Raw genomic sequence first — 27,639 nt, forward strand, 5'->3', positions numbered from 1 at the left:
CCCCCCTGCTTAGAGATTACAGTCAGGCACTCCATGAGGGGAAATTAGTTTCTGCTTCAAAGCCAAACTCCTCAGTCTCTACCAGAGACTCCAACTCTCATTCCCCCTAAGGTGTCCTACTGCAGGCTCAGGCGGCTCCAGCCTGCAGTCTTCTCTGCAGGAGCAGTTGCAGCTGCCCTGGGCTCAGGGGGTTTGAGGAAAAGCATCTTTGGGTGAGGATGATGCCATCCCAGCCTGCAGGAGAGCCAAGCACTCCCTCCTGGTCCCAGACAGTAGCCTCTGAGGTCCCACACTTGGAATGGCTCATTCTGAGCTGCTCCCTTTCCCCCACAGAGCTGTGACTGGTGAGGGTACCCAGTGGAGGTATCTGGAACTTCACAGAGCCAAACCAGCCTCCTTTTGGGAGTGGTGTTTGCATCCTGAAGGACAGGAAGACAGGAAGATAGGTTCTATCTTGCCTTCCCAAGGCTGCCTGGCTGAACTCACAGAGAACTCAATCAGCCTCCCAACAGTGCAGTTACAAAGCCCAACACTTGCTCACCCATCTTCCCGATAGAAGTCTTCTCAGGGGATACAGTCCAAAAATCCCAGGTTTGCGTGGAACCAGTGTCCGCATGCCACAGGTCCAAGCAGGAGGGGTTAGAAAACAGCCCCGCGCAGGACTCAGATCTCTCCCAGCTGCTGGTCTCAGCAAAACGGGGGCTGACATTCCCAGCTCCACTAGTCCTCTCAACTCTCCACAGTGCAGGCCCCACATCCCCAACCTGCCTGCTCCTCTGTGCGCTAACCCCACAGGACTGAGCAGTCGGGGAGGTTCCACAAGTGGGGGAAGAGGTTCCAACCCCGCTCCTGAGGTGGGAGAATCCTTTCCTATTTCCCCAAGCCAAGCAGTTTAGTCACTATCTGGGGCTCTGCACAATGCCTTTCAAGAAAGTAGAGGGTCCTTCAAGATCATTGCTGGTGCAGCCCACAAGGCCCCTCAACGGACCCCAACATTGCAGTGCAGCCTTTCCAGTAGTCAGACCCCCGAGTGAACTTCTCGGCTGGGCTGTTCCTTCACTGGGAAGGTGGTTTCCCTGGTTCCCTCTGCCCATGTAACATGTTACGTGGGCTCTTACTTCACTCTCTGCTGCTCTGGGTTTGAGATCCCTGCATGGGGTTGAGATCCCACATCCCAAGGGGAGGGAGCTTTGCAGGCAATATCACTGGGCTTCTCAGCTGGAGCACTTGCTCCAAGGGGCTCCCCCTTTCCACGACTCCCCTCCTCTTGCTAGTCTATATGTTGTTTCTTCAGTGCTCCTTAGGTATATGTCCACTCAGCTACACTTCTCTTGGTTTCTCAAGTTGATTGTGCAGTATTTTAGCTACAAATCCAGTCCCTGGCTGGGAGCAAGTGCATGCAGCCTCCAATTTCTCTGCAGCCATCTTCAGTCATTGAGGTTTTGTTTTATTCAATGTATGTTCTTAGTAGATTGTTTTCTGTTACAAAGAACTATTAACGTAAAAACATTCAAACCTCTAAAGAATTTTGGGTCGAAACCGGTTTGGCTCAGTGGATAGAGCGTCGGCCTGCGGACCCAAGGGTCCCAGGTTCGATTCCGGTCATGGGCATGTACCTTGGTTGCGGGCACATCCCCAGTAGGGGTTGTGCAAGAGGCAGCTGATAGATGTCTCTCTATCATCGATGTTTCTAACTCTCTATCCCTCTCTCTTCCTCTCTGTAAAAAATCAATAAAATATATTAAAAAAAAAAAAAAGAATTTTGGTGAGTTTATTTGAGCCACACTGTTGACAATTTCCAGGAAGCAAAATCTCAATGGATTGGAGATAATGCTCCAGAGCAGTGGTTGCCAACAGGTGGTCTGAGAACCACTGGTGGTCCGTGAGGTCTGAAAGGTTGGAAACCGCTGCTCCAGAGAATGGTGTTTTTAAAAAATTTTTATTTTTTTAATTTCTTTATTGATTAAGGTATCACATATTTGTCCTCATCCCCCCATTCCCATCCCACACCCCTCCCCACACATGCCCCCCCCCCCCCTGCTGTCCTTAACCGCTGGTTAGGCTCATATGCTTGCACACAAGTCCTTTGGTTGATCTCTCCCCTTTTCCCCCACCCTCCCCTACCCTCCCTCTGAGGCCCGACAGTCTGATCCATGCCTCCTTGTTTCTGGGTCTGTTCTTGTTCATCAGTCTATGTTGTTCATTATTTCCCCTAGATGAGTGAGATCATGTGCTGTTAGAAATACACTTATAAGAACCGAAAATGAGACAAGCAATAATGGTTATGGTGACAGGCAAATGAATCAGTCTGTAGTGAGTTTCTTTCTGGGCCAACAGTTCTTTTGAGACCCAGTTTCAATGTCCAACAGTTCCTTATGTGTACATGTCAGCACTGACATTTCAGTTCTGGATGGTGGGCAAATGGTGGCAATGCAGGTCCGACTCTCTCTGGTTTGGTCCTGGGCAACTTGCAGTGATGCACAGCTGCTAACTGCTAGTATGGGAAGGCCACATCAGCGTCTTCCGTCTCTGGACTGCTTCTCTTCTGTCTTCCGTCTCTGAACTGCTTCTCTTCTGTCTCCTGTCGATTCCTCTCTGTTGCCGGAATCCACATGGTCTCGGAGTTGTTTTCTGAAAATATACAAACATATTCTCGACCGAAAGTTAATAAAGGAATATTTTCTATAAATTTGACTCGGGATCCTATTTCATTTTTTGCCCAAATGATTTTCCTCTGGCTTGTTTTGTCACCTTGTGTGTTTTTCATGTGTGTATTGCTTTTAGCCTTACAATTAATTTTTGAAAGTATTAATTTTCTAGATGTAATTTACTTACAGGATATTTTTCCTTACATGATATTCCTCTACTATCCCCTCCTTTTTTGATTTAAATGTTAGGAGGCTTTTGAAAATTTTATAATGTAGTCTTGATGGCTTTTAAATTTTAATTTTTTGCACTATAATATTACTGTTTTAGGTTCATTACATGGTGCACAATTTTATCATGAGATGAAGTACCAATAAAAATTTTAGTTAACACTTTAGGAACAGCTTTTTGTCCAGTACAATTAATTTTTCTAGAATATTCGCTTGTTTCATCTAGCCAATTTAAATTTGCCTGAAAACTTGACTACTATTTTACTGTCAAATTTATTACTCTAACAACAATCTTATTTTACCCTGTAGATATTAGTGGAAAGGATTATTTGCCTTCTTGAGTAGGTCCTGAGCATTCCTGGTGGTAGGCTGGATTTAGATATCGTACACCCACTTCCCCACACCATGGGTACAAGACAACTCAAACAATTCTTGTTGGAGTGAGAGGGCAGCTGCTGTCGGCCAAGTCTCTGTTAGTCACCTGGGTCCTGATCTGAGCTGGGCATGGGAAGCACGAAGCAGCCATGGGGGCAGGAGACCTCCCTCAGAAGAGGCTAGGGTTCAGGCCCCTGCAATGTTGTGGGGGTGAGGGTCTGTGCCCCACCTCTGTTGATCCCCAAATTCTCTCCTGATGGCCCCTCTGCGACTGTGCCTGTCCTAGGTTGTTCCTTCCTTGAGGAATCTTACCCGTCTCTGACTAACCAGCCATCCTCTGGGGCCAAGCAGGGTGACGTGAGGTTCAGTTTTGTCTCCTTGGTAGCCTATGCCCCCGTGGCCTCCATGCCCAGCACCTGCCTTGGGATACCCTCGCCTGCTGGCGGGGCCCCAGCACTGATCACATATCTTGTGGAACCCGGATTTCTTCTCCAGGGAGGGCTCAGTTCGCCCCACTGGGTGAGAGACAGATCCATGGCACCAGTCATCACGAGACTTCAACCTCGACATGAACAGAGAGCTCATGCAACAGCTCTGAGCAATTGAATTGTGAGAAGAGGGTCTCTCTTGGCATAAAGGGTAATAAGGACCAATATAGCATGCTCAGGTGCCTTCCTAGGAGGCCCTCTACACAATGAGAAAGATTAAACCCTTACATGTCCTTTTTAAATTGCTGCTAGACATTCAAAGAATTAGTTTGTACGTTTGTTTGGGATAATTGTATATTATGCTGTTGTAATTCTAAAGTATCAAGAGATGTGTTAAGTTTGTCTCCAAGCACCAAACAGATTATTTTTTTTTTAATCCCCAAGGGTGCGAGGAACTATTATAAGTACTGGGGGTGATCCAAATCTGGGAAAAATTTTAATGATAGTGTAGAATAATATCATGTAAGGATATTCTTTGTTCTAGTCCATGGCAATTCCCTTTCAAACTGGTTGTCCATTTCTTTTTATATAGACAAGGTCTTAGTTACATTTTCTGCACCTCTACCGGGGGCACGTAGTGATAGTAGTGACACCCTTTCTTTGGTGTCCACACAAGCCAGAAACCTCTCTTTAATTGTACACACAAAGGGGCATTGTTTTGATTTCGTGTCATACAATAGGGAAGCTGGGTGGAGACCCCTGTGTATTTATACTTTCTTGCCCCACCCATGGACCTCCTGGATGACCAAGGTGTTTGGTATTATTGGTAACTACATTAGTCAGGGGATCAGCCCACGTAAGGGGTCTTACCCATGAAGGGTCAGGAGCATAAGACCAAAATACTTACCCTCTTGTCCCAGGTAAAATTACCGTACATCTGATGATTGCTAGCGTGGCTAGAAAGGCATTCTCAGGCATTCTTGGGTTTCTGGTTACCTCACAATTTCTTCCCTGAGGTTTGACGTTCTGATTGATGTTTCTCTGTTTCTGGATCTATTTTCCCCCCCATCAGTTTATGTTGTTCATTATATTCCACAAATGAGTGAGATCATGTGATATTTATCTTTCTCTGCCTGGCTTATTTCACTAAGCATAATGTTCTCCATCTCCATCCATATTGTTGCAAATGGTAAGAGCTCCTTCTTTTTACTGCAGTGTAGTATTCCGTTGTGTAGATGTACCACAGTTTTTTAATCCACTCATCTGTTGATGGGCACTTAGGCTGTTTCCAAATCTTAGCTATGGTGAATTGTGCTGCTATGAACATAGGGGTGCATATATCCTTTCTGATTGATGTTTCCAGTTTCTTGGGATATATTCCTAGAAGTGGGATCACTGGGTCAAATGGGAGTTCTATTTTTAGTTTCTTGAGGAAACTCCATAGTGTTCTCCACAGTGGCTGCACCAGTCTGCATTCCCACCGGCAGTGCACGAGGGTTCCTATTTCTCCACATCCTCGCCAACACTTGTCATTTGTTGACTTATTGATAATGGCCATTCTGACAGGTGTGAGATGGTACCGCATTGTTGTTTTGATTTGCATCTCTCTAATGATTAGTGATTTAGAGCATGTTTTCATATGTCTCTTGGCCTTCCTTCTGTCTTCTTTCGAAAAGTGTCTATTTAGATCAGTTGCCCACTTTTTGATTGGGTTGTTTATCTTCTTTTTGTTAAGCTGCATGAGTTCCCTGTAAATGTTGGAGATTAAACCCTTATCGTTGACATCATTGGCAAATATGTTCTCCCATGTAGTGGCCTTTCTTGTTGTTTTATTGATGGTTTCTGTTGCTGTGCAGAAGCTTTTTATTTTGATGTAATCCCATTTGTTTATTTTCTCTTTAGCTTCCATTGCCCTAGGAGCAGTATCAGCGAAGAAGTTCTTTTGGCATATGTCTGAGATTTTTCTGCCTGTGGATTCCTCTGGTATTTTTATGGTTTCCTGTCTTATGTTTAAGTCCTTGATCCATTTTGAGTTTATTTTTGTGTATGGTGTAAGTTGGTGGTCTAGTTTCATTTTTTTGCATGTATCTGTCCAATTTTCCCAACACCATTTGTTGAAGAGACTGTCTTGACTCCATTGTATGTTCATGCCTCCTTTGTCAAATATTAATTGAGATTAGTGATTTGGATCGATTTCTGGGTTCTCTATTCTATTCCATTGATCTCTATGTCTGTTCTTGTGCCAATACCAGGCAGTTTTGAGAACAGTGGCTTTGTAATACAGCTTGAAATCTGGTATGGAGATCCCACCTACTTTGTTCTTCTTTCTCAGGATTGCTGTGGCTATTCGGGGTCTTTTTTTATTCCAGATGAATTTTTGGAAAGTTCGTTCTAGGTCTGTGAAATATGCCATTGGTAATTTAATGGGAAGTGCATTGAAATTATAGTTTGCTTTGGGTAGTATGGACATTTTGATGATGTTGATTCTACCAATCCATGAACATGGTATGTTCTTCCATCTGTTTATGTCTTCCTCTATCTCTTTTTTCAGTGTTGTGTAGTTTTCTGTGTATAGGTCTTTTACCTCCTTAGTTAAGTTTATTCCTGGGTATCTTAATTTTTGTGGTGTGATGGTAAATGGGATTGCTTTTTTAGTCTCTCTTTCTGTAAGTTTACTATTGGTGTATAGAAAGGCCATAGATTACTTAGCATTTATTTTGTATCCTGCTACTCTGCCGAATTCATTTATTAAGTCTAGTAATTTTTTGATGGAGTCTTTAGGGTTTTCTAAGTACAGTATCATGTCATCTGCAAATAAGGACAGTTTTACTTCTTCTTTTCAATTTGGATGCCTTTTATTTCTTCTTCTTGTCTGATTGCAATGGCTAGTATTTCCAACACTATGTTGAACAGGAGTGGTGAGAGTGGGCATCCCTGTCTTGTTCCTGTTCTTAGGGGAAATGGTTTTAGTTTTTGCCCATTGAGTATGATGTTGGCTGTGGGTTTGTCATATATGGCTTTTATTATGTTGAGGTATGATCCTTCTATTCCCAGCTTGCTGAGAGTTTTTATCAAGAAAGGGTGTTAGATTTTGTCAAATTCTTTTTCTGCATCAATTGATATGACTATATGGTTTTTATCTCTCAATTTGTTTATGTGATGTATCACGTTTATTGATTTGCGAATATTGTACCATCTTTGCATCCCAGGGATAAATCCTACTTGGTCATGGTGTATGATCTTTCTGATGTACTGCTGGATTCGATTTGCTAGAATTTTGTTGAGGATTTTGGCATCTATGTTCATGAGGGATATTGGCCTGTAATTCTCTTTCATTGTGTTGTCTTTATCTGGTTTTGGTATTAGGGTGATGATGGCTTCATAGAAGGAGCTTGGGAGTGTTCCTTCTTCTTGATTTTTCTGGAATAGTCTGAGGAGGATAGGTTTTAGCTCTTCCTTGAATGTTTTGTAAAACTCCCCTGTGAAGCCTTCTGGCCCTGGACTTTTGTTTGCTGGAAGCTTTTTGATGACTGCTTCAATTTCTTCCATAGTTATCAGCCTATTGAGATTTTTAGTGTCTTCCTGAGTAAGTTTTGGAAGGTTGTGTTTTTCTAGGAATGTGTCCATTTCCTCCAGGTTTGTTGGAGTAGAGTTGTTCATAGTATTTTTTGACAATCCTTTGTATTTCTGTGGGGTCTGTTGTTATTTCACCTCTTTCATTTCTGATTTTGTTTATATGGGTCCTCTCTCTTTGCTTCTTGGTGAGCCTGGCTAGAGGTTCATCAATCTTGTTTACTGTTTCAAAGAACCAGCTCTTGGTGTTGTTGATCTTGGTCTCTATGTCATTCATTTCTGCTCTGATCTTTATTATTTCCTTTCTTCTGCTCACTCTGGTCTTTTCTTGTTGCTCCCTTTCTAATTCTTTGAGTTGTTGAGTTAGATGATCTATTACCATTTTTTCTTGTTTTTTGAGGTAGGCCTGTAGAGCTATACATTTCCCTCTCAGGACTGCTTTCATTGCGTCCCATAGGATTTGCAATGTTGTATTTTTATTGTCATTAGTCTCCAGGATGTTTTTAATTTCTTCTTTGATCTCATTGATAACCCAATCATTGTTTAGTAGCATGCTATTCAGTTTCCAAGTGTTTGAATTTTTTGGAATGTTTTTATTGTAGTTTATTTCTAATATTATGCCATTGTGGTCTGAGAAAATGCTTGATATGATTTCAATCTTTTTGAATTTGGGGAGACTTTGCTTGTTACCCAATATGTGGTCTATTTTTGAGAATGTCCCATGTTCACTTGAGAAGAACGTATATTCCATGGCTTTGGGGTGAAATACTCTGAAGATGTCAATTAGGTCCATCTGATCTAGTGTGTCATTTAGAATTGCTGTTTCTTTGCTGATTTTTTGTCCAGAGGATTTATCCATTGATGTCAGTGGTGTATTAAAGTCCCCTACTATGATTGTATTGATGTCGATCTCTCCCTTGATATCTTCCAGCAGATTTTTTATGTATTTGGGTGCTCCTGCGTTGGGTGCATATACGTTTACCAGAGTTATATCTTCTTGCTGGATTGCTCCCTTTAGTATTATGTAGTGGCCTTCCTTATCCCTTATTATAGCCTTTACTTTGAGGTCTATTTTATCTGATATAAGTATCGCAACCCCAGCTTTTTTCTCATTTCCATTTGCCTGAAAAATGTTTTTCCATCCCTTCACTCTCAGTCTGTGTGAATCTTTTGCTCTAAGGTGCGTCTCTCGTAGACAGCAAATATATGGGTCATGTTTTCTTATCCATTCAGCTACCCTATGTCTTTTGATTGGTGCATTTAATCCATTTACGTTTAATGTTATTATTGATAAGTACCTGTTTGTTGACATATTTTTTCCTTAGTGTTTGTGTTTCTTCTTGCCTTTCTCTTTCTTCTTTTAACAGCAGCCCCGTTAGCATTTCTTGCATTGCTGGCTTGGTAGTGATGAACTCTCTTAGCCCTTTTTTGTCTGTGAAGCTTCTGATTCCACCTTCAATTTTGAATGATAGCCTTGCTGGGTATAGTATTCTTGGATTCAGTCCCTTGTTTTGCATCACTTTGTATATTTCATTCCATTCCCTTCTGGCCTGGTGTTTTTCTCTTGAGAATTCAGTTGATATTCTGATAGGAGATCCCTTGTAGGTAACTTTCTGTCTCTCTCTGGCAGCCTTTAAGATTCTTGTTTTGTTGTTGGTGTTCGTCAATTTAATTATGATGTGTCTTGGTGTCGGTCTTTTGGGGTTCAACTTGTTTGGGACTCTGTATACTTCTTGGACTTGGATAGTTTTTTTCTTGCCAATATCAGGGAAGTTTTCTGTCATTATTTCTTCTAACAGGTTTTCTATTCCTTGCTTCTCTTCCTCTCCTTCTTTTATCCCTATTATTCAAAGGTTGTTTCGTTTTGTGTAGTCACATAGCTCCCTTAGGCTCTCCTCTTGCTTTTTAAGTCTTCTTTCCTGTTGCTGCTGTGTTTGTATGTTTTTTCCTACCTTGTCTTCTAATTCGCTGATGCAGTCCTCAGCCTCTTCTACTCTACTCTTTAAGCCTTCCATTGTGTTCTTTATTGCAGCTATGTCGTTCTTCATCTCCTCTTGGTTTCTTTTCATGTTGGCGACATTCTCATTCAGCTCCTTATAGTTCTCATTTAGTTGTGTGTATTTGTCATCCAGCTGTTTAACCCTTTGCACTCGCTTGCTTTTTTTCTTGATTCCTTTATTCTAATGCTAACCATGTCGAGTCACACTCGACATCCGAGTGCAAAAGGTTAAACATCCTTATAATGAATACTCTGAATTCTTTCTCTGTTAAGCTGCTAGCCTCAAGTTCATTTAACTCCCTTTCTGGTGATTCCTCTTTTTCCTCCCTTTGGGAATTTCCTTTTTGTTTCTCCCCATGTTTTCCTGTAATGTTTTAATTGTAGATCCGCTTGCTTGCTTTGCTACCCAGGTTCTTTTGGGGATGGTGCTACTGGTGTAATCTCTCGGTTCTCCTGAGCTTGGTAATCTAGTGTAGCTCCCTACTTGAGCTACTTGGGTTCTCTTGATGTAGGCCTGGAAGCTTGAGAGGCACAACTGTGGTGTCTAAAAGTCAGCAGCTATGGAGTGAAGTGTCCCAGTTTTTGCTGTCTTGCACCCTTAGTTGAAATTGCGCATGTCCAGTGGGGACTCACAGTGGCACCCAGGAACCGTCTGTTGGGAGAGCTCCCAGTGGCTCCCACTAGCACCCCGTGTGTAGATGGGCTCAGGGTGCCTGCCTGTTGTAAATTCGCTTCTGTGGAGGTGTGTTTGCCCGTGCAGAGCTCTGATGCACTCTGAGGGGCCCTGGCACTGAGGTTAAGCAGCTAGGGTGAATGTAGGCCGTTATTCAGGAGAAAGGAGTTCAGAGTTTCTGCTGTGGGGCAGTGCGTCCTTGGCTGTACAGAATCACTCCCAGCAGGGGCTCGAAGCAGCTCCCCAGAGGACCCTGTGGATATATGGGCTCGGGGCGCCTTCCCTTGCTGTGGCTGTGAGTTTGCCCGCCCTTGAGTGTGCGCTAACTGGCGTGGCGCCCGCGGGCGCAAGTCTCTGACGTCCTCTGAGGGACCCTGGCACTGAAGTTGCACCGCAGGGGTGTCCGTGGGCAGTTATTTAGGAAGAGGCAGTTCAGAGATTCCACTGTAGGGCAGCGCACCCTTGACTGTGCAGAATCACCCCCTCAGGGGCTCTCAGTGGTTCCCCAGCACTGCCTGGGCAGTGGAGCGCCCGGGTGCCTATGGGCTGGCGGTGAATCCCGAGTCCTGGCGCTGGGGAGGGGGAGGTTGCACTTACCGCTTTCAGCGGCGCACTTTTGGAGATGGAGGTCTCAGGGTTCGCGCTTCTGCTGCTGGGGTGGCAGGTCTTCTACCAGAGTGGCTGTAGTGACCAGGTTTGCTTCCGAGACCAGACTGGGTGGTGGTAAGGTTAGGATTCTAGTCTCTAGCAGTTCCGTTCTTAAAGATGGCGGGGTCTCTGTGCCGCTGGTGTCCTCCCTGGAGTGTTTGCAGCAGCCGCGGGGTTTTGCCAACCAAGACTGCCTGGATTGGAAGCCCCCTGGAAGAACTGCAGGGTCTAACTGTCCCTATTTCACTCACACACACACCCACACACGTCCACACACACCTCTGTCACTCCTTCACTCGATCACACGCTCACCCTCCCTACCTTCCTGCCGGTCGCCATCTTCCTGGACTCTGGTGTGTGTTTTTTTGTTTTTTTTTCACCTTGTTTTATACCTCTCGTCAAAGGAGACGTGGGTTACATTGTTGCAGAAGACCAAAGAAATACCAAGCACGCTTTCTAGAGAAAGGGAGGGACCCCGTTTATTAACACTAGTGGATTCTGGGAATAATTTCCAAATCAGAGTGAAGAAACACACAGAGGGCTTCACTTTTTTTTTTTTTTAAATATATTTTATTGAATTTTACAGAGAGGAAGGGAGAGGGATAGAGAGTTAGGAACATCATCAGCTGCCTCCTGCACAACCCCTACTGGGGATGTGCCTGCAACCAAGGTACATGCCCTTGACCGGAATCAACCTTTCAGTCTGTAGGCCGACGCTCTATCCACTGAGCCACACCAGTTAGGGCGGAGGGCTTCACTTTTTATAACCTTCTGGGGTCTTTGTCTTGCATATATGGTTCCGCCCCCTTTCTTGGGCTTACAGGAAGGCTCCCAGGTGTTGGGGGTCCCCAGGCCATATCCGATGATCTGTCCTGGGGCCAGCGATAATGACCCCCCCCCACCCACCACCAGGGCAGTGCATTGTTCACAGTTTTTATGGCCTGACACACCTTGCAAGACCAGTTTCCTCCTCAATATAAACTGTTCTGAAATTTTGTAAGCCATCTAGTTATACCTATATAGTGTAACATGACAAACCAAAAAAGTTGAAGGAACTTTAAAAATAAGGTTCTTGTCTTTTTTTAGCACTGAATTCTTTTTTCCCTTTAATTGGCTTACTTTTTGACATTTGAATAAGTGATAGTTACATCCTAATTCATCTTGAACTTGCAGAAGGCTGATATAATGGCATAACAAATCATCACTATGGTTGGAGAGAAACTGAACCTTCAGAAAGAGTTGAACACTTACAATGAAGAAATATATTTTAAAATGTAAAATACTAATAATTAAAGTGAATACATTTCAAAACTAATGAAAAACAGACTGTTAAGCAGATAGGTAATTATACTTTAATTCATTAAGCATTTCAAGATAGTCTGAAAATTAAATTGTATGAGTTTAGTCTAATTCATTCTCTGAATAAAGTGGGCAAGATTATAACTGAATGCGTATTGGAATTTCTTATACTTTTAATGTCATTAAGAAATAGAAGAAAATTTCTACAGTTAGCCAAGATTGAAAAAAAAAATCCACAGTGTTATGACATTAAATGTAAATGATCCCAATATACCAGATTGGATAAAAATGCTAGATTCTATAAGTTTCTAATAAGAAACTCATTGTAAATATAAAGAAACAGGTCAATTATAGGTAAAAAGATAGAAAGACACCATGATTATGTAAATCAAATAAATCTGGAAAGGTTAAATTAATATCAAAGTAAATTTCAGAGCATATAATATTAACAAGGATCAAGAAGTCAAATTACAGATATAAAAATTAATTTATGAAAAACACAATGATCCTAAACATGTTTTGAAATATATTTTTATTGATTTCAGAGAGGAAAGGAGAGGGTGAGAGACAGAGAAACATCAGTGATGAGAAAGAATCATTGATTGGCTGCCTCCTGCATGTCCCCAAGTAGGGATTGAGCCCACTACCCCAGCATGTGCCCTGGCCCTGACCTCAACAGGAAGTCCATTGGCAATAGATTAGGGAGGTGGGAGAAAGCAAAGCGGCAATGGGGGTGGTGCGGGGAGAACCTCTGGGACTGGATAGAAAGTAAAATGATAGACACATTTCTTAGGTGAGTGCAGGATAGTTAACAGTCAACAATGAACAGGATAGCAATGATAATGGAGGGATTTGTGGTATCTGTCCTGGCGTCCAGCACATTAGGTTGTGCCCCAAGGGGTCCGGAAAAAGGGGAGTTACAAGTTACCCAGACATTTCAAGGATATGTTATCTTAGATGCAAAAAGACAGATAACAGATAGGCTCAGTCAAGGTAAAGGCTGACCTTGTCAGTGAAGATACTGGCCTAGGAGTGACTACCCACCATCACTGCGTTTAGTTCAAGTTTAATTTCAGACCATCCTTTGCAGTGACTTTAGTGTTCTGGGCGGCAAACATTGCACAGCTCCTCTGCTGCCATGGGGCGGAGGGAGGTGGAGTAGGTCGCCAAACAAAGGGTCTGGTAGGGTTTGGAGGGAGGTGGTGTTACATTACACGTGTGCCCTGAGTTCCTTGGAAAAGGCTGAATAGCTTTTGTAACCTTTGGGTTGTCATTGTAACTGTCCTAACTCCCTCCTGTGGTTTAAATTTGCTGTAACACCTGTGGTCTGCACTGCAGTTCGGCCTTTCCCGCGGTGAAGTGCTGCACCTGCATCCTGGCCAGTTTATTAAAGGCTCATACCCTTTGATCTCTGTCTCTGGTGGTCGTCTCTTGCGGGTCGCTCCATAACATTTAGGTCTCTGAGTTTGCAAGACCGCCATGCAGGCCGCCCCTGAGCTTGTCAGGTCAGCATGTGGCCCCTTTCGTCCACAGAACTCACTGGGGGTTTCCTTACTTTCCTTTTTATGGTTTCTTTCAGATTGGGCTCTTTCTTTGTTTCTCTTGCTATTGTCATTTGTTTCCCCCCTTCCTTTCACCCCTTGTTTGTATAGTTGAATGGCCATTCCTTCTTATCTTGCTGGTAAAGGCTTAGATAGTGAGGACAAGACAGTGTGTTTGCCCTGATATACTATGGGTTAATTCCCCAAGCCTTTCCCACCTTAGCTGTGACTTTGTTTCCTCCTTTCACTGTCCCCCTGAATATACTTCTGAGCATGGTGTGGTTCTCTGTTTAGTATAAGGTGGTATTGGGGGGATAACTCTGCTGGTGCCTTAGGCTCTCCTTCCTGTGTCTTTAGAACTTGTTGTGTCTTGTCCTGGCTTCTCTCCACCCTGCTGAGGTGTAGTATATTTTCAGGGGCTTCAGACCATTCCCTCAACTTGGAATTAAACAGGTTCTGGTGCCCATGCCAAATTGGATATTTCTATCCAAACTAGAAGATAGTCATTAAACCTTTCAAGGTTTACTCCCTCACCCATTTTTCTCATTACTGCTTCCAGGAAGTGTAATCAGGCGAGGATAGGAGCCAGACCATACTGCATACTGTACAGAATCTTTCTGGCCACTACTTTCTTTTTTTTTTAAAATTAATTTTCTCCATCACCATCAATCTCCTCTGTGCCCTCCTCTACCCATTCCTCTCCCCCTGCAATCACTATTCCGTTGTCCCTATCCATGAATTCTTTTTCTTTTTTTCCTTTTTTTGCTCAATTCCTCTACCTCCCAGCAACCCTCCCTCCCCCCACAGCTGTGGAGATTCTTAGTTTAAACAGTTTCTTGTTTGCAGCTGGTGTTTTTTTGTTCGTTTATTTGTTTTTAAATCCTCACCAGAGGATATGTTTCCATTGATTTTATTCTTTTTAAAAAAAATATATTTTATTCGATATTTTACAGAGAGGAAGGGAGAGTGATAGAGAGTTAGAAACATCCATGAGAGAGAAACATCGATCAGCTGCCTCTTGCACACCCCCTACTGAGGATGTGCTCCCGCAACCAAGGTACATGCCCTTGACCGGAATCGAACTTGGGACCCTTCAGTCCACAGGCCGACGCTCTATTCACTGAGCCAAACCGGTTAGGGCTGTTTCCATTGATTTTAGAGAGAGAGGACAGGAGAAAGAAAAACATGAATATGATAGAGAAATATCGATTGGTTGGGGATTGAACCCGCAACCTGGAGTATGTGCCCTGAACAGGAATTGAACCATGACCCTTCAGTGCCACTCCAACCAACTGAGCCACACTTGCCAGGGCAGCTGGATTTTTGGCTAAAAAAAATAATACACACACGTTCACACATACATATATATATATATGTATATATGTATATTTTTCCTTTTAGTTATTGGGGACAGGAAATTTGATAATTCTGATTCAGCCTACCATCTTTACTTGAAAGTCTGTGTGATTTCCTAAATATTATTTTTGACATAATTAATAACACATATGCACTTTAGAAGCTTGATAATTCTAAAGGTCAGGGATGACTTGGAACCAAATTTTTAACTAAATAAAATTAACAAATTAAAAACAATATAAGATACTAAGCTTAAAAATGTCAATGACCTTAAAGCATGCATATTTCTTTCATTTGCATTCTCTTGTGTATGCTTTTATAAAATTTGTATATAACTGCAATGAACATATAATGACCATATTATATTTCTGTTAATGTTAGGGTAAACATTTTAATATTTTTATCTCATCTTTTTAACCTCATCATATGGCACATCATAATTTATTAAACAGTTACTCAAATAGAATACATTGCTGTTTCTAGTTTTATGTTTTTGTGTGTGCATTTAACCTTTTTGTGTTTATTGTTTTGTATTACCTTTAAAATAAATTAGAGAGGTTCAGATTAATGGACTAATCAACTTTATTAAATCATTATACTTCTTACACTGGCACTAAACAGAGTGTCTATTTATATTACTGGATAAAAGTTATTTTGAAATTATTGCTTAAAATGACAGCTGAGCCCTGACCGGTTCCGCTCAGTGGATAGATCGTCGGATGCCTGTGGACTAAAGGGTCCCAGGTTCGATTCCGGTCAAGGGCATATACCTTGGTTGTGGGCACATCCCCAGTAGGGGGTGTGCAGGAGGCAGCTGATCGATGTTTCTCTCTCATTGATGTTTCTAACTCTCTATCCCTCTCCCTTCCTCTCTGTAAAAAATCAATAAAATATATTTTTAAAAAATGACAGCTGATATCTCAGCCTTTAATGCTATCAGATTTTTGGTGCTATTGTATTCTTTTCCTACATCCTTCTAATGACTTGAATAATGAAAGTTTAAAAAATGTATTATAGTTTCTATAAGATCATGTATGCTTATAAAAAAAAATCACATGTTAGTATTTTTAAAGGAGATAGTACCCTAAGTGAAAAAAGTAATTTGAGTAAAAACTAAAAGATATGCTATGGAAGTATGTTTTTTGTTGCTGTTTTTAATAGTCTTTGGTAGTCTAATTTTATTATTAATCTTGCTATCATTCATAATCTAGGTTTATAAAAGAGTTCCTTTTCTCCTATCATAAACTTATTAATTTAATTATTGCATTCAGTATTTATTAAGAGTCTTATAAGAATCATGAGTAGCTTTCGGGTTTTGCTGCATTTAATTATATAAGAATACTAGAGGGCCAGTGCACGAAATTTGTGCACGGTGGGGGAGGTCTCCCTCAGCCCAGCCTGCACCCTCTCCAATCTGGGACCCCTCGAGTGCAGTCGGACATCCCTCTCACAATCCAGGACTGCTGGCTCCCAACTGTTCTCCTGCCTGCCTTCCTGATTGCCCCTAACTGCTTCGGCCTGCCAGCCTAATCACCCCTAACCACTCCCCTGCCAGCCTGATTGATGTCTAACAGCTCCCCTGCCAGCCTGTTTGCCCCAACTTCCCTCCTCTGCTGGCCTGATCACCCACAACTGCCCTCCTTTGCAGCCCTGGTCCCTCCCAACTGTCCTCCACTGCTGGCCATCTTGTGGTGGCCATCTTGTGTCCACATGGGGGCAGCTATCTTGATCTTGTGCGTTGGAGTGATGGTCAATCTGCATATTACTCTTTTATTAGATAGGATAGAGGCCTGGTACATGGATGGGGGCCAGCTGGTTTGCCCTGAAGGGTGTCCCGGTTCAGGGTGGGGGTTCCCTTGGGGTGTGGGGCGGCCTGGGTGAGAGGCCTGTGGTGGTTTGCAAGCCGGCCACGCCCCCTGGCGACCCAAGTGGAGGCCCTGGTATCTGGGATTTATTTATCTTCTACAATTGAAACTTTGTAGCCTGGAGCAGAGCCAAGCCTTCTGCTCACTCTGTGGCAGCAGCCATTTCTGTTGGGATTTATTTAACTTCTATAATTGAAACTTTGTAGCCTTAAGCGGAGGCCTGGGCCAGCCAGGGTGTGCGGAAAGCTTGGCGTCCTCCATCGCCGGGGAAATCCAAGCCTCCCTCCTGCTCTCTCTGTGGCCGCAGCCATCTTGGTTGGGTTAATTTGGATACCTGATCCTGATTGGCAGCTGGGCGTGCCTTGTGGGCGTGTCTTATTGGTGTAGCAGAGTGATGGTTAATTTGCATATTACTCTTTTATTAGATAGGATGCACTCACATTATATGTAACAATCAATGTAATTATCCTTGTTTAGGAATGATTAATCTATTTTTATTCTCTCCTCAGATTCTGTCAAATTTTAAGAACAAATGTACTTTATAGCTCATGGAAGAAAAAACACAAATCAAGACATATTTGGGTTCCAAGTTGCCAAAGTATGGAACAAAATCTGTAAGAAGTACACTGCAGCCAATGCCAAATGGGACACCTGTTAATTTATTGGGAACTTCCAAAACTAGCAGCATCAAAAGTTACATAAAAAATAATGGCTCTGATTGTCCATCATCCCATTCATTTAATTGGAGAACAACAGCTAAATACCAACTTAGTGCACCAAGTGCTGAGGAACCTAATGATACTCAAAGTTCACATGATAAAGTAATTGATCCTGAAAAACATGCACCTGCTCAAGGAATGTTTGCTAAAAATGGGATAAAGGGAGATTTGAAAAGTGTTTCTTTTACATCAAACTTAGCAAAGCCATCCACTATGTTTGTGTCATCTACAGAGGAATTAAAACAAAAGTCTTTGTCTGGACCATCCAGTTTGGGTAAATTCACCAAAGGCACAATATTAGGAAGGACTTCATATTCTCTAGTCAGTGCTCCAACATCGCAGTTGAGTGGGTTTTATGTGAATCGATCAGCTGGTAGCATACAGAGGCCTAGAGCAAACTCCTGTGCTACCAGAAGCAGTTCTGGAGAAAGCTTAGCACAATCCCTAGATAATATTAAATCTCTTACTTGTGAAAAAATGGTAAGGTCACAGAGTTTTTCACATTCCATTCAGAATTCATTCTTTCCACCTTCATCTATAACCAGATCACATTCCTTCAATAGAGCTGCAGATCTTAAGCCTTATCAGAACCAACATCTACCCATTAGAATGCCTCTGAGGTCAAGTATGCTAACAAGAAATTCCCAGCAGTCTGAACTACTCAATGGGCATGAACATTTAGGGTATGGATTTAATAGGCCTTATGCTGCTGGTGGAAAGAAGTTGGCGTTATCAAATGGCCCAGGTGTAGCTTCCACTTTGGGGTATAGGATGGTTCATCCCTCTCTGCTGAAATCTAGCAAATCTCCATTTTCTGGGACTATCACAATCGATGGTAATAAAAATTCACCTGCTGGCACATGTGTAGGGGAAGATACTGAACTTTTGGCTAAGGACAGAGCTACCAACAAGGACTCAGGACTAATTGAAAATAATAGTGATGGAACAGAAAATGGCCAGACCATGAAGCATGATGCTAAAGTTAGATACCTGAGTGATGATGTGGATGACATTTCCTTATCTTCTTTGTCATCTTCTGATAAGAATGATTTAAGTGAAGACTTTAGTGATGATTTTATAGACATAGAAGACTCCAACAGAACTAGAATAACTCCAGAGGAAATTTCTCTCAAAGAAGAAAAGCATGAAAATATACCACCAAGGGATATATTTGATTCCCCCAAGGAAAATGAAAAATCCTTCAGTAAAACTGATGAGTGGATGGATAAAAGTGTCTCTGGTAAATATTAATATCCTTAAGTTTATTTGCTTTCTCCTAGATTATATAACTGAAGTTATATTTAGGATTATCTTCTGATTAATTCCATGAAACTATCAATTTCATCGAGGGATGGATCTAGATAAAATAGAAATGGGGCAACATTTTCCTTTCTTGTGACTTTTGTTCCCCATCCTACTTTTTACTTTATGTAGAACATCAATGAAAACATTCTTCTCTTAAAGTTTCTTACCTTTTTCTTTTTTGGCTGTCCTACACAGGCTTATTCCTACCTACTTCAAAAAGCCCCCTGCCCCCACTTCTCCCAATAGATGGCATGCCATTTTAAACCATCTCTTTTCTTATTTGTTAAGAGTGAAGTTATACCAAAGGTAAATGTTATACCAAAGGTTATGTCTAATCTAAAGAATTTTCTTATCCTAGGAAATTTTAATTTTTTTAATGGAAGACTTAGATTTCTTGTTATAGCAAGCTTTTTATAGTTAATATTTTAAAAATATATGTTTATTGATTTCAGAGAGGAAGGGAGAGGGAGAGAGAGAGAAAAATATCAACGATTAGAGGGAATCATTGATTGGCTGCTTCCTGCACGACCCCTGCTGGGGATCGAGCCCACAACCCAGGGCATGTGCCCTTGACCGTAATCAAACCCGGGACCCTTCACTCCACAGGCTTGATGCTCTATCTACTAAGCCAAACCAGTCAGGGCTATAGTTTCAGAAAACCTTTATTTTTTTAATTGAGGAAAGTGTGATGACACATGTTAAACATTTCCTTATTTTTGGTTATCTTAGCACTAAAAGCCACAGAAAATTTATCCGTGTGCCCATATAGTCTGAAAATAGAACAAACAGAAGGGTAAGGCGTGTAGCCTGGTCAAGACACTAGGCCATACTTAGAGATGTACAGAACCCGTGACTGCCTGAGAATCTTCTATTAGGAGTGACTGCCTGAACAACTTTTTTCCTTATAAGGAGGCAACTGCGAACTTAAATGATATACACGGGGGAAGGAGTTTCCTAGCCAGCATTTAAATGTAAATATATTAGGAACTATTAAAGGAATATTAGGCTTTACTTACATTTCTAGAAATGTTACAGAAATGAAAGATGGCTTAGTAAATTTTCTTTATATCGGGAAACATTTCAGTAGGTTATTTTTGAGATTTTACCTCTGGATTTATTTATTGTTTAGAAGTTAGAAAATGCTATATTTATTAATGATTTTTGCTATAATATATCACATTTTTATCTTATAATATTTATAAAAATAAGTTATATTTTTGGAACCTGAGAAATAATTATATTTTTGTGAATTAATAACTGTTTTCTCTCTCTTCTAAAAAAATCAATTGAAGACAGGAGTGAATGTACAAAACATACTTCTGGGAGTAACTTGATTTCACCAGATATGGATTTCAGAGCTGGTTCTTCATTTGAACTCTCTCCATCTGATAGCTCTGATGGAACATACATGTGGGATGAAGAGGGCTTGGAGCCCATTGGAAATGTCCACCCAGTTGGGAGCTATGAGTCCTCCGAAATGAACAGCATAGTACGTATGGTTTCATACACTTTTGGAATGGTTTCTCTTCCTGCAGGGAGACTTGTGGTACTGACTGGGTTATTTTTAAGGTACTGAATCAACCAAGTTTGAGAATGGAAATTATATATGTTAAGGGCCTGTAAAACATCTGATCTTCATACACAGTAAAGCATATATTTGTGTCATGTGACATGTGAATTAAATATACTTTCATACGCACCTTTGTAATACACATATACATAGAGACATCAAGCTAGGCTAATGCTTCTCAAGGTGGGGGGGAGGGCAATGTCGAGACATTTTTGGTTCTCACAAAGTGGGGGTCGTGCAGGAGGCAACGATCAAAAAATCGAGGGTAGACACCAGGAATGCTGCTTAATGTTCTGTAATGCAGCGGTCGCCATTCTTTCGGACCTCACGGACCATCAGTGGTCCGCGGACCACCAGTTGGCGACTGCTGCTAATGCACAGAACAGCACCCACAGCAAAGATGTATCCTACCCAAGATGTCAGTAGTACTTCTGTTGAGAAACCCTAGGCTCAGGTAACATTAAGAGCCAACTCTCAGGGCTTAATGCAATAAAAAATTATTTTTTATTCTTACAAAGTCAGTTGTAGGTATGAACAACTCTTGAGTAGCTGTCTTAAGAGTTCTAAGCTGTCTTAATCTTGGGGCTTTACCATCTCCTTTTGAGGTTCTGTCTTGTCATTGTGGTAGAGGAAAAATGCCTAAGGGTCTAAAATGTACAATTACTTGCTTTGGCCTGCAGATGGCACATAGAACTTTCACGTAAAACTATTGAGCCAAACTAGTGTTATGTACTAAGAAATTTTCCTGGTGTCCGAAAGGCAGTGAAACCAGATATGGATGAGTGCTAGAAGACCAGCTATTCATCTATACATGCAAATTTTAAGAAACATTGCAAGTAATGTGTATGATATGCTCTATGAGTAAAGTGTAGTTGGTATATTTAAAGTGACTCATTGTACTTAGTATATACTAGTAAATATATGGTTTTCCAGTAGGTGTATAGGAAATTGGTAGGCTTTGTGCATATACTAAATTCTAGGTAGATTTCAGGCAATGTAATTTTGTTGTTAATCCTCACTAGAGGGTATATATTTTTTCCCATTGATTTTTCAGAGAGAGTGGAAGGAGGAGGGGAGGTTAGAGAGAGAGGGGGTCAAGAAGAGAGAGAGACAGACAGACATTGATTGATTGTCTCCTGTACACAGCCCAGCTGGGGCTGGGGTTTGAACCTGCAGCCCAGGTATGTGTGGTGTGCAGGCCGACACTCTAACTACTGTACCATGCTGTCCAGGGCCAGGCAATGTAATTCTTTATACTCATAATAATGACCCAGCATGGGAAATAACGTGAGACCCGGGACCCCGAGTCCTGCTGGCGCCGCGGGACCCAAAGTCAAGTCCCTGCCCACCCGTGCGCGCCTCGCCGCGCATGAAGCCCACCCAGCCACGCATGCCTCACTGCACATGCAGCCTCCTGGTGACTGGTCTTTGGTCGTTACGGCATTACGACCACTGGGTTTTTATTATATAGATAAACCTGTAACTTGGAAAAAATAAGCATCGTTACCAAAGGCTTAAGTTTCACAAACAGAGAGGATACAGATTTAATTCAGAGAGACTGTTTCTATCCTATTAGATAAAGGAAGTTAAGCAAAGAGTATGATTTAGGGCCTTATGTGCTTTCTTATTACTAGGACTTTCTAAAGTGACTGATTGAAGTAGAAATGAACATTGTGTCCAGCAGATGGCAGCAATAAGCCACTTAGTACCTGACATTTCTTCGACAGTTCACCATCTTTAGTTACTCATTGTGCTTTTTGTCTTAAGGCCTCTTTTTTCCGATAACAGTATATTTCACCAGTTTTATTTATATATATATATATTAGTATATATATATATATATATATATTTAGCCTTTTCTTGTAAAACTTTTTGACACATAGCAAATAGGTTGTTATTATTATTTTTTTAAATGCAGGCTTTTTCTTTTAACCTGTGAGTTTAGTCCCTTTATGTTTGCATTTATTGATATGCTGGGACTTCATTCTGCCATCTTATTTTTATTTAAATTGTCTCACTTTCTCTGTTTTTTTCTTTCTCCTTTTTCCCCCTAAAGTAGTCTAAATGAATATCATTACTTTAATATGTTCTCATTTTCCTTGGTCTCTCTATTGCTTCTCACCGAAGGCCTTTCCTGACCCTCATGTCTGTCATCTCTGTGGCCTTCCATTCGCTCCCTCTCCCCTTCAGCCACCACCACAGTTGGCTTGTTCTCTACAACAGTGCTCCTTCCAGCCCAGGTGGAAGTAAGGAACTCTCAGGGAATGTAAGTCAAATGGGGTCACTACTAACACAGCTTGTATCATCCCACTATTTAGTACAGTTAACACTGTTTTCATAGCAAGGAAATGCATTGTGGTGCAAGCTCCTTATCATAGATCCTAACACACACTTTGTAGACTGACTTCATTGCATAGCACTTATCTAGAATTTAGGCTATTTTTTTGTTTAAATACAGTGTTTTGTTGAGATAATTTACATATAGTAAAATGCACAAATCATTTTCATACAGCACAGGGAATTTTGAAAATTTGTGTATATTTATTTAACAATCATTTACATGTATTCTTTGCTTTTCTTTTCTTTTTTTTTTTTTTAAATATACTTTATTGATTTTTTACAGAGAGGAAGGGAGAGGGATAGAGAGCTAGAAACATCGATGAGAGAGAAACATTGATCAGCTGCCTCCTGCACACCCCCCACTGGGGATGTGCCCACAACCAAGGTACATGCCCTTGACCGAAATCGAACCCGGGACCCTTCAGTCCGCAGGCCGACGCTCTATCCACTGAGCCAAACCGGCTTCGGCTATTCTTTGCTTTTCAATCATTCTCTCAACCCCCATCGAGGAACCACCACTATTTATATACTTATTTTTTAAATATGTTTTTATTGATTTTTAGAAAGAGAAGAAGGGAGTGGAATAGAGAGATAGAAACATCGATGAGAAACATCATCGATTGGCTGCCTCCTGCACGCCGCCTACTGGGAATCGAGCTCACAACCTGGGCATGTGCCCTGACTGGGAATCGAACCTGTGACCTCTTGGTTCATGGGTCGATGCTCAACCACTGAGCTACACTGGCGGGACAGTTTGCCTATTCTTGAATTCCATATAAGTGCAATTATAAACATGTCTATTTCATGTCTGGCTTCTTTGAATAAATATTATGTATATAGTTATTTGTAGTTTGTTCAGTTTTTATTATATAACATTCCTTTGTGTGAATTTACTACAATTTAGTATTTTATCCTGCTGTTATGGGCCTTTAGGTTGTTTCCAGTTTTGGGAGATTTTGCTACATGGTTTTTGGTGAACATGTATGTATTTCTCTTGATAAAATATGTAGGAGGGGAAACCCTGGATTATAGACTATATATGTCATCTAAGTGTACATATATAGAAAGAGACCAAAGGGGTTTCCAAAGTGGTTTTACCAGTTTACACTCACTGGTAGTTAATGAGCATTCCAGAAACTCCACTTCCTAGTCAATCCCTGGCATTGCCTGTCTGTTGCATTTATGCTACTCTGGTGGGGGTATGGTGTAGTATTGCACTGAGATTTTTGTCTTGTGTTTTGTGATAACTACTCATAGAACAATTCACTTATGTTTATCTACCACTAGGAGATCTTCCTTTGTGAAGTGCCTTCTGTTGGGCTGTGTTTTTCTTTTCACTCGTTTGTAGAAATCTTCTATATATTTTGGGTATAAATCCATTATATACAGGCAGACCTCAGAGACACTGCCGGTTAGGTTCCAGGCCACCACAATAGAGTGAGTTCTAATCTGTTAGCTGGTAGAGGGTCTTGCCTTCAATTTGTAAAAAATACAATATCTGTGAAGCAAACTAAAGTGAGATATGTATGTATATCAGGGTTACTTTTTAAATTGTAGAAGTTTACAATTTTAATACAGTCTAATATAGTATTTTTTCTTTATTGTTAGCACTTTTTTTAACTTTGTGAAATTTTTGTTTTTCCTAAAGTCATGAAGATATTATCCAATGTTTACTTTTAAAATATTTGTTTTTTAACCTTCATATTTAGAGCCTCAAAGCCATCTGGAAATTGTTCCTGTGCATGGTGTGAGGTAGCGGTCAAGAGTAATTTTTTTTTTTTAAACTCATATTTCCACACCTCTACTTCAGGGTTATTTTTGTCATAAAAGTTTATATATTTCTTGACGTTCTTTTTGTTCATTGGTCTCTTTGTTTATCCTTATGTCAGTGCTACACTGTTTTAGTTACTGTAGCTTTATAAGGATTGACATCTGGTAGTATAAGTCTTCCATCTTTGTTCTTTTCTAAGATTTGCTTAACTTGCCTTTTTTAAATCTATTTAAGTATTAGAATGAACTTGTCAATTTCTGCAAAAAAACCTGCAGGGATTTTGAATGGGATAACACTGAATTTATTAAATAGGATAACACTGAAAAATTGACATGCTTGCTATAGCGAGTCTTCTAATTCATGGTGTATGCCAATACTTGTTCTATTTATTTGGTATTTTAGAAATACTTTTAACTGATGTTTTGTATTTTTCTGTATAATTTTACACATATCTCATTTATTTTTAGCTATTTGAGTTTGTTGTTATAAATGATACTTTTACATTTTGTTTTTTAAGTTTTTGTTGTATGTGCAAATATATTTGATTTTTGTATTTTGACCCATTTTTCCAGTGACCTTGGTAAATTCACTTATTAGTCTAGTAATTTGCTTGTGAATGTTTTTGAATTTCTGAATATGTACTCTACAATCATACCGTTTGCAAAGTCTCCATTTACCCATTTTGGTTAGGACCGCTAACATAATGTTGAATTGAAATAAGGATAGAATTTCAGGAAAGTTTTAATAGTTACCATTAAAGTTTATCTGTGTGTGAGAGGGGCAGGGGAGAGATAGGGGTTAATATACATCTTTTATCAGATTAAGGAAGTTCCCTTTTATTTCATTTGTTGAATTTTTGTTGTGAGTTGATGTTAATTATTATTAAACTAGAGGCACGGTGCACGAAATTCATGCATGGAGGGGGGTGTCCCTCAGCCCAGCCTGACCCTCTCCAATCTGGGACCCCTCAAGGGATGTCCGACTGGGACCCCTCAAGGGATGTCCGACTGATGAAAGATGTATATTAACCAGGCAGTCGGACATCCCTCTCACAATCCAGGACTGCTGGCTCCCAACTGCTCGCCTGCCTGCCTTCCTGATTGCCCCTAACCGCCTCTGCCTGCCAGCCTGATCAACCCCTAACCACTCTGCTGCCAGCCTGATTGATGTCTAACTGCTCCCCTGCCAGCCTGTTTGCCCCCAACTGCCCTCCTCTGCCAGCCTGGTCACCCCTAACTGCCCTCCCCTGCAGGGTTGATCACCCCCAACTGCCCTCCCTTGCAGGCCTGGTCCCTCTCAACTGCCCTCCCTTGCGGGCCTGGTCCCTCCCAACTGCCCTCCCCTGCTGGCCATCTTGTGGTGGCCATCTTGTGTCCACATGGGGGCAGGATCTTTGACCATGGGGGCAGCAGTATTGTGTGTTGGAGTGATGGTCAATCTGCATATTACTCTTTTATTAGATAGGATAGAGGCCTGGTGCAGGGGTGGGGGCCAGCTGGTTTGCCCTGAAGGGTGTCCCGGATAAGGATGGGGGTTCCCTTGGGGCGTGGGGCCGCCTGAGCGAGGGGCCTGTGGTGGTTTGCAGGCTGGCCACGTGCCCTGGCTACCCAAGTGGAGGCTCTGGTATCTGGAATTTATTTACATTCTACAGTTGAAACTTTGTAGCCTGGAGCGGAGCCAAGCCTCCTGCTTGCTCCATGGCAGGCAGCCATTTCTGTTGGGGTTAATTCACCTTCTATAATTGAAACTTTGTAGCCTGGAGTGGAGGCCTAGGCCCACCAGGGCTTACTCTGCTACCGGGGGCAACCCTGGCCTGCTCTCTCCAGCTCCGTGGCTGCCGCCATTTCTGTTGGAATTTGTTTACCTTCTATAATTGAAACTTTGTAGGTTGAGTGGAGGCTTAGGCTGGCAAGGGCAGGCGGAAAGCTTGGCTTCTTCCGTTGCCTGGGAAACCTTGCTCTCTGTGGCTGTAGCCATATTGGTTGGGTTTATTTGCATACTCACTCTAATGGGCTGATGGGCGTGGTTGGTGGGCGTGGCTTGTGGGTACAGCGAAGGTATGGTCAATTTGCATATTACTCTTTTATTAGGTAGGATGCTTTCTCTACATCTATTGAAATGATCACATTATTATTATTATTGTTTTCCTGTTACATATTTTCTGTTAGTGTGGTTGATTGCATTTTGTGATTTTCAAGTATTAAACCACCTTTTCATTCCCAAAAGGAATTCACTTGGTTTTGATGTACAGTAAAACCTTGATTTTTGCAGACCTCAACTTAACAGACTAAAGATTTAATGGACAAAATTTGTAGTCCGTATGACATATGTGAAAATTAACACCCTGTTAATTTAAAAACGATTTTAACCAAGATTAGCTTATAATTAGATTAGGTTACTTTTTGTTATTAATTCACTATTATTTTTAAAAAATTCTAGTGAATAGGTCATATGTTGGAAAAAACACTGTAGTAATTTTGCTGACATAAATAAATATATCTACAATGATAGTCTACATATTTAAATCCGTTTGTAAGCAGTGTTCGGCAGATAATTAGCACATGATGACACCACATTGGCATGAATAATAGATTCTGTTGTCATGTGGCGTGACTTTTTGCAGCAGTTTTAAGGTGTGCAGATGTTCTGATTTTTGCTAAGCCACACCCCGTTTGTACATTTGTTTACTCACAGTGATTGGTGAATATATGCATTTACTAGACCTATTCAGTATAAATTTAAAATTACAGTAATACATATAGAAAACTTTTCTGTGAAATTAAACTTTTCATATGTAATTTTAATTACACAAACTTATCTACATAAGTAAAAACATGTAAACTAATTTGTCAGTTTTTTAACATATGCATTTTGAAAACCTACTTTATTATATAGTGGACTTTCGGCTTTAATGGACACCCCCTTGCCTGAATTAGTCCATTATGTTGAGGTTTTACTGTATTTTCTTTTTAAGTGTCATTAGAATTGATTTCCCACTAGTTTATTTAGTGGTGTGTGTTTTTTGAAATTCATAATTTTCAAAAAGAATTTGAAGTTTTATTTATTTAGTCCTCACTCAAGGATATGTTTCTATTGATTTTAGAGAGAAAGAGGAAGAAAGACAGGGAGAGAGAGGGAGAGAGAAAGAGAGAAAGAAACATTGATGTGAGAGAGAAACACAGATGGGTTGCCTCCCGTGTAGTCCTCAACTGGGGATCAAACTCACAATCTAGGTATGTGCCATGACTAGGATTTGAACTCGCAACCTTTTCACGTATGGGACAGTGTTCCAGCCAACTGA

General features: G+C 41.2%; 1 protein-coding gene across 13 annotated transcripts in view; it reads left to right on the top strand.

Annotated features, from left to right (window-relative positions):
• Positions 1 to 27,639, top strand: part of CCSER2 (coiled-coil serine rich protein 2) — a 221,163-nt gene that overhangs the window by 33,506 nt on the left and 160,018 nt on the right. For 10 of the 13 annotated variants that reach the window (XR_008558818.1, XR_008558819.1, XR_008558820.1 and 7 more), the window contains exons 2-3: positions 17,143 to 18,592; positions 19,950 to 20,146. The exons of 1 other annotated variant lie outside the window; for it this stretch is intronic. Coding sequence is in view for 9 of the 12 variants with exons in the window: in XM_054729279.1 (XP_054585254.1) it covers positions 17,182 to 18,592; positions 19,950 to 20,146 (1,608 nt within the window). In the remaining 3 variants the exon portion in view is untranslated. Of the gene's footprint in view, positions 1 to 17,142; positions 18,593 to 19,949; positions 20,147 to 22,354; positions 22,798 to 27,639 lie in introns of those variants that run through there. 2 more of the 13 variants (XM_054729283.1, XM_054729284.1) reach the window with 2 other exon arrangements.

This window comes from Eptesicus fuscus, chromosome 17 (assembly GCF_027574615.1).
Source record: "Eptesicus fuscus isolate TK198812 chromosome 17, DD_ASM_mEF_20220401, whole genome shotgun sequence".
Classification (NCBI taxonomy): domain Eukaryota; kingdom Metazoa; phylum Chordata; class Mammalia; order Chiroptera; family Vespertilionidae; genus Eptesicus; species Eptesicus fuscus.